Source organism: Uloborus diversus, chromosome 1 (assembly GCF_026930045.1).
Source record: "Uloborus diversus isolate 005 chromosome 1, Udiv.v.3.1, whole genome shotgun sequence".
Taxonomy (NCBI): Eukaryota; Metazoa; Arthropoda; class Arachnida; order Araneae; family Uloboridae; genus Uloborus; species Uloborus diversus.
In genome coordinates, this window is record NC_072731.1 from 156,039,926 (window position 1) to 156,052,854 (window position 12,929).

General features: G+C 33.9%; 1 protein-coding gene across 1 annotated transcript in view; it reads left to right on the forward strand.

Annotated features, from left to right (window-relative positions):
* LOC129222358 (blastula protease 10-like) overlaps positions 1-12,053 on the forward strand; it is a 32,483-nt gene extending 20,430 nt beyond the window's left edge. The window contains exons 7-10 of the mRNA XM_054856857.1: positions 1,243-1,392; positions 2,552-2,655; positions 6,135-6,277; positions 11,816-12,053. Of these exons, the coding sequence (XP_054712832.1) occupies positions 1,243-1,392; positions 2,552-2,655; positions 6,135-6,277; positions 11,816-12,008 (590 nt within the window). The 3' untranslated portion in view covers positions 12,009-12,053. The remainder of the gene's footprint in view (positions 1-1,242; positions 1,393-2,551; positions 2,656-6,134; positions 6,278-11,815) is intronic.
* The last annotated feature ends 876 nt before the right edge of the window (positions 12,054-12,929 follow it).

A 12,929-nucleotide genomic window follows, 5' to 3' on the forward strand; every position in this document is an offset into this window, starting at 1 on the left:
TATGTTCACATTTTGCTATTTATTTAAACCTGAATTTTGGATTTTGAAAGTTATTTTATTATTGCTTGCTTTTATATTACTTCTACTGCATACTGTCAATCTGTTTCGCATGAGAAAAATTGCTACACTACCGCTATTCCTTTTCGTTTTCTGCACTACTTGTTATTTAAAAATACAAGAAATGCAGAATAACAGGGGTTTCTTACTAAGTTAGAATGTAAAACTATACGATCAAGTATTAAAGTATCGGAGATTGGAAAGTACAAATGAACTGCTTTGAATAATTTTAATTGTTCTAGAGGCCTTGAAAATAATTTAAAAAATTTATGATATACTGCTTGAAAAGTGCTTCAATTTTATTTCCTATCAGTTGTATAATGTATGATTTGTTCGAATGGTTAGGCTGATATTTCCACCATTTCTTTTAAAGCATATTTTAATCTTGATCATTTTTCAGTTAATTCAGTGTTCCGTTTGTTGGTGAGTTGATAAGGAATGATAAAAAACTAATTATACCGAGAGTCGATGTGAGCAAGTGACAAACGTCATCGTTTCTCCCACGTCGCTCTTCCTCTCAGTCGATTAATATCAACGATTTGTCGAACCACGAGCAGTTTGTATTTTGTATTGCCTTAGTTTGCAAAAGAGTGTAAAGTTTAAGAATTTTTTTGTCTTCCTTTTTTCTTTCCTCATGTTTTTGTAGTTCCTATTATCCCGTATAAGGCCTCAAAATGCAAAATTTTTTAGTGCATTTTTCCAAAATTTTCCCGGGGGAGAAACCCCCGGACCCCCTAAAGTTGGAGATATTCTACCCTTAACCCAAAGGAGATCCCTGCATCACTCTCCTGATATCCCTCCTCCTGCAAGGAGGTAAAAAAAGACAGACAACAGAAAATGTTTTTTATTTATTTATTAATTTCTGTTAAGTACACACACACACACACACACACGCGTAGGAAAAGACACATCGTGAGGAAAAAAATATAAAATAGCCTGTTTTGCGATCGACATAAAGTTATCCGAGCTACAAAAAGGGTCCCCCATACCTGAAATCGCAAATCAATTTTAAATATGTGAAAACGGAGCCTAGAAAGAGGAGGTTAAAGGTTAAGTAAAAGGTTTGGGGCCCTGAAGAAAGTTGCATAGGGGCCCATAAAACCTGTCGACGGCCCTGCTACATCTATGGTTTCCACCTAACATCTAAGTGTTTCGAAGAGTCTCAGTTCTAATTTTCTTTTTCAGTGCACTGTCCGAACAACAATGAAAGTCAGTGTCTAAACGGAGGTTTCCTCTCCCCTTATCGGGGTGATCAGCAACCTTGTGACTGCGTCTGTCCTCCAGGAGCTACTGGAGAGTTTTGCGAAAACGTATCAGAGCCTTTCGAATATTACGGTAATATTGTCTTCAGCTTTTTATTTTTTTATTTTTTATTATTATTACCACGATTCGAGGTAGACGGATCTACTAGTGTAGGTGTTTCATGCCGGACATTTAAAATTAAACACACAATAGTGAAGACCGGGTATAGTTGATACACGTTTTATATGGTTAAACCACCCGGCAAAATGATGATGATTTTGCCCAGCTTTAAATGATATAAATAGCAACTGAAACAATATTAACGTTTCACTGATATCTATTATGTTTTCACTGATATCTATTATGTTTTAGATTGAAAAATGAGATATAATGGAATAAAATATTACCTCCACTTATCGGAACGTTGTTTGAATTTGAATCAACACACCATTACGATTACAGCTATATTTTTCAATTGACTTTTAAGTAGGTTGGGCCCAACGACCAATTCCAGCCATCATTAGGTGAACTATGCAGGGCTTTTCCACGGAAAAGCAAACATTTTGTTTTAGGATGTGAAAGACCTATAGTTAATTTCAAAATGTATTACACATTTTGACTTTTGCAAAGCATTTTTTCACCTAAGAAATTTCTCGTATAATATTGTTTGTTCGAGAAAAAATCTTTACTAATTAAATGTTTTTAAATATTATTTTCTACGTGAAATATAGAACTCTCATGAGTAGATCAAAATGCCTAGTTTTCTGTGGTATGGCACGCTATTTATTTCTATTTGAAACTTACACGGGAATGCAAAATATATATTAAATAACTTTGCAACAACAGATTCGAAGGATATAGTGGTAGAATTAAGCACTCTTAAGCTGATCTCAAAAGTGTATCTCACTCGTGACAGATAAACTTTATTAAAGAAATACCAATTTTTAAAATAATAAAAAAAATATTTTTTCTTGATAAATCACACTTGGCAATTACTTTCACTAGGCCAACAAATATTTAACTTCCAGCCCTTATTTATTTGTATCTAGATATAAAATTATAGGGAAAATTTGGTCCGAATTGTCCCACGCATAACTATGGAACCACCTAACCGCGGTTTCTCTATTGAACAAGCTTTGTAAAATTTAAAAAAAATTCAAATTTAATCAATCAGTTTATTTCTAATTAAAAGAAAATAAGCCTGCTTAATGTTTTCTAACTGTTTCTTTTAAATATTTTTCCTAACTTTTAGAGCTTCCACCATGCGGTGGCAATGTAACAGAAGATGCTGAAATTTCAACTCCTGGATATCCTCAAAGGAGTCCTCCAAAAGATTCATGCAGTTGGTGGATACAAGTAAGTCTTGAATTTTTAGCTGATCTATTTTACACTTGAGATGCATTTCATAATATGAAGTTTTTAGCAATAACTGGAAAACTTTTATCGCTGGATTACTTATCTTTATACATAAAGGTCTAAGCTCTGTCCGGATGTCCGGGGTAAACGTCAAAACCACTGGAGGGATTTCAACCGTTTTTTCACCATAGATAGCTACATAATCGGGGAACAACTTAGGCTATAATTTGTTCCTTAAAAACTTAGATTTCAAAAGTTATGGTGGAAAACAGCAAATTTCATGTAATTTCCCCATTGAATGATTAAATATAAAATCCATTGTTGGGAAAATTCGTTGCCTAACAACAGCAATATTAAAAGTAATCATAATGTAAATTTTGAATCAAGGCTTCTCTGGAGTAAGCATGACATAGCTTTCTTAGGAATTGCGTCCCCGTCTTTATACATAAAGGGCTAATCTCTGTCCGGATGTCCGGGGTAAACTTCAAAACTACTGGAGGGATTTTAACCATTTTTTCACCATAGATATCTACATAATCGGGGAACAACTTAGGCTATAATTTATTGCTAAAAAACTTAGTTTAAGAACATCGTGATCGAAAACAGCAAATGTCATGTAATTTCCACATCAAATGATTAATAATTAAACCCATTGTTTCGAAAATTCGTTGCCTAACAACAGCAACATTAAAAGTAATCATAATGTAAATTTTGAATCAAGGCTTCTTCGTAGCAAACACGAGTCTAAAGTCATTTAAACATTTGGAAACTCACTTTTTGCACACTTAGGTAAACATAGTAGAGAGCATTTTTTCTTTTTTTTTTTTTTTTTTTTGTGTGTACTATTTAAGTAAATAAAGCGCACAGTTTTTTTTAGTGATCTTTGTTTTTGTTAGATATATTTTGGAAATTCTTCAAATTTTTATGTGCTTCCCTTTGCGCTTTCGTTTCTAAATGAATACTCTTTTTTTCTTCATACTTATTGCTGTTTTACTTTTATGGGTAAGGATGAAGCTCAATTTTTAATGACGTCAAAGCGGTGTGTTTTGAGTTCTTTCAGTTAAAACAGAAAACAAAAGAAAGTAGCGATTGTTTCTCACAATTATTACTGACCCAGGCAACGCCGGGTATTTTTGCTAGTTGTTGATATAAATATTTCAAATGATTCAATATACAAGTTACATTCTTCGAGCAGAAACTATTGGGTACTGGTGTTGCCTATGAATTAATTACTATTTCTCAAGATTTCAATGCAGATTTGTCTTATATTTATTTCTTGAATAAAAAAATCCTCACAGAATAAAATCAAACAGCCTAAAAAACGAAATGATCCTAAAATATTGACGAAGCATAGTTGCAGGATCTTATAATGGGTCCACAATGAGGTCTATTTCCTCCATCTAGTGGAAAACTAAGTACCAAACTATTCAAATGGTAATGGCATCCGCGATAGTGATGTGACCCGAAAGAATGGTCTCCAGTCCCGTGGGCATTCGCCAATGCAATACGTCTGAAAAAGTGAGGAAACAATGTGCATCCTCATTAGAAAGAATAACTAGAACAACATTGTCCTAAATGTGTTTTAAACGAGCTGATGTGTGCATCACATCTTCCTTTTACACCAATTTAATGTTATTTCCCCATTATTGCAATTTTAATGTGATTCAATAGTTAACTCTCTAAATATCACCAACAGTGGCTAAATTAAAACCAGATTTTAAAAAAAATGGCCAAATATGTCACCAAGTTGGCGACAAAACTTGGCGGCCAAAAGACTTTCGATATATCGCCAAGTGTCCGCCAAATTATAACACCACTTGAGTTTACATCGAAATTAACAATGAATTTTCCCCAAAAAGAGGCAAAAGACCTCTTTAGAAACAGCCGAATGCAATTAAAAGAAAAGGTGCACAACTAGACCCCACTAGGAGTCTACGTATCAAATTTCAACTTTCTAGGACATACCGTTCTTGAGTTATGCGACATACATACGCACATACGTACATACAGACGTCACGAGAAAACCCGTTGTAATTAACTCGGGAAACGTCAAAATGGATATTTCGAGCGTCTATACGTTCTTAGGTCACGTGTGATCGGGTCGAAAAAAAAACTCAACATTCGTTCGGGGGTGAGCAAAATGGAAATTAAGGTCGAATTTTGAATGGAATTTTTTTCGCGAATACAATACTTCCTTTTTTGTAAAAGTTAGTAAAAATGAAGGGGAACGTAAATACGCCTTCTGGAATTGCAGGGTTCTTAACAGTACATGAATTGGGAGCTGCGCAAGAAGTAGTTCAGTGTATATGTATATATTAGATTGCTCATTTATTACTACATCATTATAGCTTTTTATTTTCAGATGAAGGTTTAGAAATACGAAATATTATTGTCAAATGTTCCTATTGATCACGGCCTATTAGCCCAAAAAGTAGTTTCATTGTTGATGCCAGCCGTGAAGACTTCAATTTTTGTAAAATATTCCTAAACTTTGTAGCTAATTGCCGTTTTTTATGCTTTAAACTGCCCTACTCATATTTTAACAGCTTTATTGTGTTGTATTTAACCAAATGTTAATTTCATAATTACTGAATTATTTAATTTGCTTTATACACTACGGACTTCTAATTTTTTGTAAAATAAACCGGAGAAAATGTATTTCAAAAATTTGCTAGGAGAGTACAGCATTAGGTCCATTTTTTCCCATAGTAAGTTTATTAAAATATCGGAAGTGGCTTAAAGTTCTTCACTTGACTGAAGTAGTTTTGACTTGACTCGAAATTAATGACTTGTTGAGAGTATAATCTTTCTGCTCTTTCAATCAAAATAAGGGAAACGTTCATTTTTAGACTTCTATCACTATCTGTGTTCAGAGCTGTAATCCATAAATGACTTTGATTAAAGACATAACGATATTTCAAATAGAATTAAAATTCAAAATTTGTGCTTTTATTTAAAGTTTTTCGTAGTTTTATAAAGAAAGAAAGAGCGAGACGGCAGCAGCATGGTTTTTTTTTTTTTTTTTTTGTCAATGCGATATGTGCACTAAACATATTCAATATATGTGGAATTAAACTCCTTTATAATTAATTAGAAGGACTCGCAAAAACTCTGCAATGAATGCTTATGATGCGGCAAAATCTGTATTAAATGTCGAAACTATTAATAGTTCGTAAATTTCATTTTTGGTGTCTTCACTTTCAACGAATCTGACAATTTTTCTCGACTGTAGGATGATCAAAACGTTCTAAGTTCTAGCTCTTCAGAAGGAACAATGCAGAATTCACCATACTGTAATTTCTTAACTTCTCATAGTTATTAAAAATTCGATGAATTATGAATCTTTCCTTTATCATCAGAGAAATTATTTTTTTAAAAAGTACTCTTTTTTTGTTGGTTGTCGATTAAAACTTCTAATGCTGATTAAGATTGAGTGTTACAACGGTTTTAGATAATGATTTATATTTTATCTTCTCCAGGCTCCTGAAGGGAAACAAGTTCAAGTTGAATTCATGGATTTTAGTTTCGCACCCCGTGTTCAAAATAATGCCAGCAGATGGCATGAAAAATGCTATGATGAACGTGTTGAAATCAGAACCAGAAATCGATATGATGGAGATATGTAAGTACACTCTTTGATACTGAAAATAATTTGAACTGCGTAACGAAATACATTACGGAGTAGCATCTTGTTTTCTCGCGCTTCTCAGAAGACAACAAAAAAGCGCGTTACATCCGAAAACGCAATAGATTTGAGATAAAAAAAAGTAACTATTTAATTGACGTTACGAATTAAGGAGTTGTGTGCTTATAAATTATTAGTTCTTTATCATATTAGGACGATTTTCTTAATCAGAACAAAAGAAAAATTTTAACAATGGGGTCGTTTCCAAAACTGTAAAAGTATTTTTTTCGGAAAGAGCGTGCTTAAAAACACAGAATTTCACCATTTTTTAAATAATTTGTTTAAGTTAATATTTTTTTAAAAAAATTACTTAAATCGGTGCTCTTTCATCGTTTAACGCTTCTGCCGATGACATCCCAAATGATGAAATGCCGTTCAGTGTTGCCATTCACGGTCCAAAATATTTAATTCGCATCTTTACTCACGTGTATTGGCAACGATATGGTTGGTAGCAAGCGTAGAACACAATTTTAATTCGCTGCTTGATTATCATAACGTGGAAACGTAGTAGAAAGATGCGGCAAAGTGCATCATTTGTGACTTCATAAAGATCACGCCTTGTTTGAAAATCGGACATTTAAAAAAATTAATTTAAAAAAACTGTTGGGAAACTGAAAGTATTTTCTGGGTCCATGGTTTTTTTTTACTCATTCTATCCGTTTCAATGGCTAAAAGTAGTACTTTTGACAGAAGGAAACCACCACATTGTTCCCCATTAATTAAATCTAAAAAACATAATTTGAAATGCTTCCATAGTTGTGGCAAACCTAACCTGGCTGCGTTGTAATGCCATGGTTAGGATCTGCGTAGCCTTCACAATGCTGCCAGGGTAGGTTTTCCTTAACTATAAGGAGTGCGAATGGTGGAATACGAATCGAAAGTTGCAACTTAAACTGACACAAATTAAGATGTACGGAGAACATACCAGTTTTGTTCATTAATTAAAAGAAGAAGAAAATACATTTCCTGAGAAATATAAATTTTTCTATGATGTCCCGATATATCCGAATGATCAGTATAACGAGACGCGATCTACTATATTATAATTGTCTAACATTTTACTCGTCTCATGATTTGATAGTTAGGTTTGCAAATTCGGAGAACTTTCAAAATTGTTCGAAATCAAATTCAATGCTATTCAATGGATTAAAATAATTCTGTAAGTATAGGATCTATTAATATTAATCAAGGGTAGTTAACCCGTCAAATAGAGATGGCTTACCCTCCCTTCCCAGAGTCTCCCAGTAGATACCCATGTAAAAATCTTCTTTAAAAATAATGTAAAATCATGTGATTGCAGACAATAGCGTTCTTGGTATCAAACGGTACAGTAATTTTTAGCATCACTTTTTCTAAGAAGTAATTGTAATGTTTTATGATATAAATAAACGTAATTAAACACTTTTCGATTTATTAATTTGTTGTTTTGAATTTCTAAAATAATGTTTACTTACTGGTCATTGAAATGGGATCAAACATTAATAGACAAAATAACGTATTATGACAATGTTACCTGAGCTCTGGATTTATAACTCGTTATGCAGTAGCAAAGGGAGTCAGGTGTAACCAGGTGTGTATTTAAGCTAAAAACCAAAACCCTCTTATGCAAAAATAATCATAGAAGCAAATCTTAAAGTAAAAACACACTAAAATTTGAGTCAAAAAATGATTAATCAAACATCTGACAATTTTATCTCAAGAAAATACTGCAAGTCGATTTGTAAAAAAATAATAATGTAAACGAAAATAAATGCAGAGGTATTTTTTATTTATAGATGTGAGAAAGTGAAAACATTGAAAATTAAATACTATACAAGTTGATACAAAGATTACGCCTTTTAAAACAGTATAAATTTTAAACACCAATTTCTCTGTCTAGTTGGCAACACTACATTTTTCAGAATGATACACCATTATTATTTTTTTTCCATGCGTAATGATATTTTCAGTTGCTTTTAGTTTGAAGTTCTGTCAATGTTTTTTATTTATTTATTTATTTTGTTTGGATACAGAATATTCGCTGAATGCAATAGTTTCTAATGTCTTTTCCATCAATGAATGACTTCGACCATTGAAAATAACCTTATCAGGAGCTTTCAATTCCTGAACGACACAAATAGTATTAGCGTGAAATTCTAGGGGTTTCAGAGCTTTGTGACAGCTCCTATTAGCTTTCAGAGCCCATATGATAAACCCCTTTGTGATGCCAGGTACAGCTTAATAATTTCGTTCTTCTTATTGTCTATATCGTGCTGGTCCAACAAGGATGAGCCCCTACTTCTTCTCTGGTACAGAACCTTCAGAAGCTGCGTGCAGAAGTATTCAGAAGCTGCATACAAGAACGTTCAGAAGTTGCGGGAGTTCAGAAGTTCATTACAAAAGGGTGCAATATACAAGGTCCAGCTATCAATTTCCAGGACTGACGTAACTATAGGAGAACGAAAAGTCAGAATCTGGCGCTAATGATTGCACATTGAAGAGCGTTTTCTTTCCGCGTGTGCAGTGCAATAGGCGTCATTCTAAATTAAGTGGTTCTCGTGTCAAGGCGAATTGAAACGTAGCTTTCAAATTCCTGTCGTCGAAATGAAAATGGAGCAAATAATCAACATTAAATTTTGCTTCAAATTGGGCAAGAAAGCTGAAGAATCAATCATACAAAATGTTGAAATAAGTTCACTTGAACTTTTGGATGGCTTAAACACTTTTGGGTCGGGCGCAAAAGCATCGATGATGATCCACACACAGGTCGGCCGCAGTCCGTACGCACGGTAGAAGCAATTGAAAAAAATCGCATTATGGTGACAACAGGAATTGAAGAGCTATGTTTGATGCGCCTTTTAATAAAAACCGCTTACTTCAAAATGGCGCCGATTGCACTGCACATGCGCAAGAAAATGCTCTTCAATTCGCAATCATTTGCGCCATCTTCCAGCTTTTCGTTCTCTTACAGCTACGTCAGTCCTGGAAATTAATAACCGGACTTTGTAGCTTCCAATGAATGATAAGTGAAATATTGCTCTGCTAGCAGCACCCGCACGGCGATGCCCTTGCTAAGAAGTTAAAGGAAATCCGTTGAACAAAAAAATCCACGCCCTCCCCCCCTTCTTATGTTAAATGATCATTTTTCTGCAACTAAAATGCGCACACACCTTTTTAAAAGACCTATTCAAGTTTCTCTGGAATTTAAAACTATTCGCCAAAACACATAAAAAGATTAACAGTAGATTTAAAATTCTTCAACTGCGTAGTTCATCACTTAACGCGCCAAGCAACCACGCTACCGTAACCCTGTCCTTTAGCGAGTGAAGCGGGTTTTTTTCCCCTGCAATTTAAAGTGTTTCGCCAAATAAACTATGGTACATAAAAACGTTATAAAGAACAATCACAATTGAATAATGCGACAAATCAAATTACATAGATATGTAACTATCTTCAACTATAAGAACAAACACAAACGTTGAAGAAATAAGGAAAACAACCCCTTACCCGCCCCCCCCCCCCCAAATCTACAAAAACAAATTATGTACCTGAACATCGAAGAAAAAAAAAACGCATTCAAAAATCTGTTGGCTGATCACAACAGCGGAACACGGGCCTGATTCCTCGTAGCTATCGACACTGTTAGCCAGATACCTCTCGAAGAGTTAACTTACCCCACCATCTATTAGGAATTCATAGAACTAAACTTACCCCGCCATCTATTAGGAATTCATAGAATTAAGCAAATAATTAAACATTTAACTTGCAATAACACAAATTTAGGTCAATCTGATTTTTAAAAAAAATCCTATATCCTTCCTCAATAAATGAACTATCAACATAAAAAGAATTTTTCAATTCATACCAGTAGTAGTTCCCGAGATTAGCGCGTTCAAACAGACAATTTTTTCAGCTTTATAAAATTAGAATATATAGAAATAAATTATCCCGTTTTCATAGCATGTTTTATTGTTGCTGCACTCCCATTAGTCATAGCGTAATATTATATAGCCTATAGCTTTCCTCAACAAATGGACTATTCAACACAAAAAGAATTTTTTCACTCGAACCAGTTGATATGAGCGCGTTCAAACTAACAAACTGTTCAGCTTTTTTAATTAAATAATTAATAAGAAAAATAAGACAAGGATACGTCACATAAGGTTTTTTTTACAAATCATTTTTAGCTCTATTTTTAAGATGTTCTCTAAAAAAGTACCCTCGAGATTTACCTCATGGCTAACTCGAACCTACACTCACTGGATCACGAAGCCCGCCCTTTCAGGTCGAGCCACCGCGGCTACGCATGTTTTGCATTCGAAGCATTTTATATTATAATATAAATTTTCCCTTTTTCATAATATTTTTATTGCTGCTACACTTCTATTAGTCATATTGGGATATTATATCGCCTATAACCTTCCTCAATGAATGGACTATTCAACACAAAAATAATTTTTAAATTCGAACCAGTAGTTCCTGAGATTAGCGCGTTCAAACAAACTCTACTGCTTTATTTTATTAGTATAGATAATGAAAATACTTTAATCCTAGCAAAAAACCGTCTCGATCCCACTACAAACTAAAAAGTACTGGCAGTATCAGGGGGAAGGAAAATGAAAACAAGAATGGCATATCGTTTCGAACAATATAATGTTGACAACCAGTCAAATATATTTTATTTCAAAATAATAATATATTTTAAATAAAATATTTTATAACGAGTTGCATGACTTTTGGATCATCCCGCATAATGCTTAATAAATTACCCATGATTTAAAATTTTATGAAAACAAGTTATGACGCTATTTCTGAACAATTTCAGCATACTTTCAAGTCTCATAAGCTGTAAAATCTATTTTAAATGTCCACTCTTCAAAAGAGTCACCAGCTGGCGGTTGCGTTCCCGTACACCTTTTTTGGAATTACAAATGAAATAGCATAGCATAGCTTTACACTGGAATACTTTCGTTCAAAACTTCTTCAGAAGTTTGATCTCCTATCTGTATAATATATAGTCTCGTTCAAAAGTATCAAAATCTGCTAATGCACTCGTTTAAAGCTGCTACTTAAATAAGTAGAAGCAAGCTTCTTGTACTAAAATATTAATTCTGAAGTTTATTGAGTTGTGACTTTATCCAAATAATTACATGAATAGGTAAATAAAATGAATAACATGAGTGAATAAAAGTGATTATACTTACAATAGAACATTTCAAAATCTCACTGGATTTCAACCATAGCCCTCCCTATTCTTTTTAAATCCGCTCCTCCTCCCCATCGCCCCAAACAATAAAACAATAGTACCTAAACAGAAATTTAGGGAATAAAAGGAGTTGCAATCTTACATACCACCTGATATATTACAACGAAAACAATAAATAAATGAATAAAATATCAATCACTTAATAACATGAGCAAACACGTATTTATATGATAAAAAATGCTTAAATCAGGAAAAGGTTAACTGATTTTTTCTTTCTCTGATTCTGTCAGGTTTTGCGGCGAAGACATTCCTCCAGGTACCGTGGCGACATCTGCAGAAAGAGAATTCATCATCATTATCGACACCAAAGAGAGTGCTCAAACTGGAAGGGGGATGAGGGCCAAAGTGACCATGGTGGACGATGAAACTCCAGAGGAATCAGCAGAATACAAAGACACACTTCGCCGCTATTCGCTTCCTTGACCATTTAAAAATCAATCATATCTGTGTTTTTTATGACTGTTTTGCTCATCTCATTTTCTTCCTCAATAAATAAATATCATTTACAAAAAATTCTTCTTACTTATTGTTCCTCTTATTATTGTTTTATTTTTATTTTTATTTTTTTTTATTTATTATTTTTTTTATAAATAAATACTCAAGGAATCAGATGGAACAGTAATTCTTAATATTTTCACCACTGAGGACCACTTGGTACCACCCTCTCCCTTAATTCTTAGTATACCACACCTTTTAAGCGAACCACATACAATGGAAATAATATTTTCACAACAATGTTTTTTGACGAATTGAGATGAATCCAAAAGATTTATATCATAAATTTAATTACAACTATAAAAATGATATAGATTAATTCGCACCAGGCTGTTTGCAGACCGCATAAAAAATTGATCGTGGACTATTATTGATCACAATTTTTAGATAAGAATCGCTAAATAGACGTGTAAGATTTACAGATACACTGAGGAATACAAATGACATTGTGTAGCTTTAGTATTATGTCAGACCTTTGCCCTGACCGCCTTGTCTAGAGTTCAGAGAAGTCTGACTTCGGATGGGGAGGTTCTGGGTTCGAATCCCGGCTCCGGCATGGATGTACTTTCTGTCTCCGGTCCTTGTCCTTTCGTTGCGGGAATGTGTTATTGTGCTGTGAATGATGCCTACTCTATAAATGGGTCCTTATGGCATGTGCGTACTGTGAAAGCCGGAATTCACACCAAATTACGGTACAGTTGGAAAAGTGAAGCAGCGCACACGAAATTTCCGGGTCTATCTCGCACAAAGCAGCAACCACCTTTGAAATGGCAAAATTTAGCTCCTCGATATAGCATGGATGCAGCAAGTCACTGGAAGTACTCAGCATAAATATTAAACCATGATGCT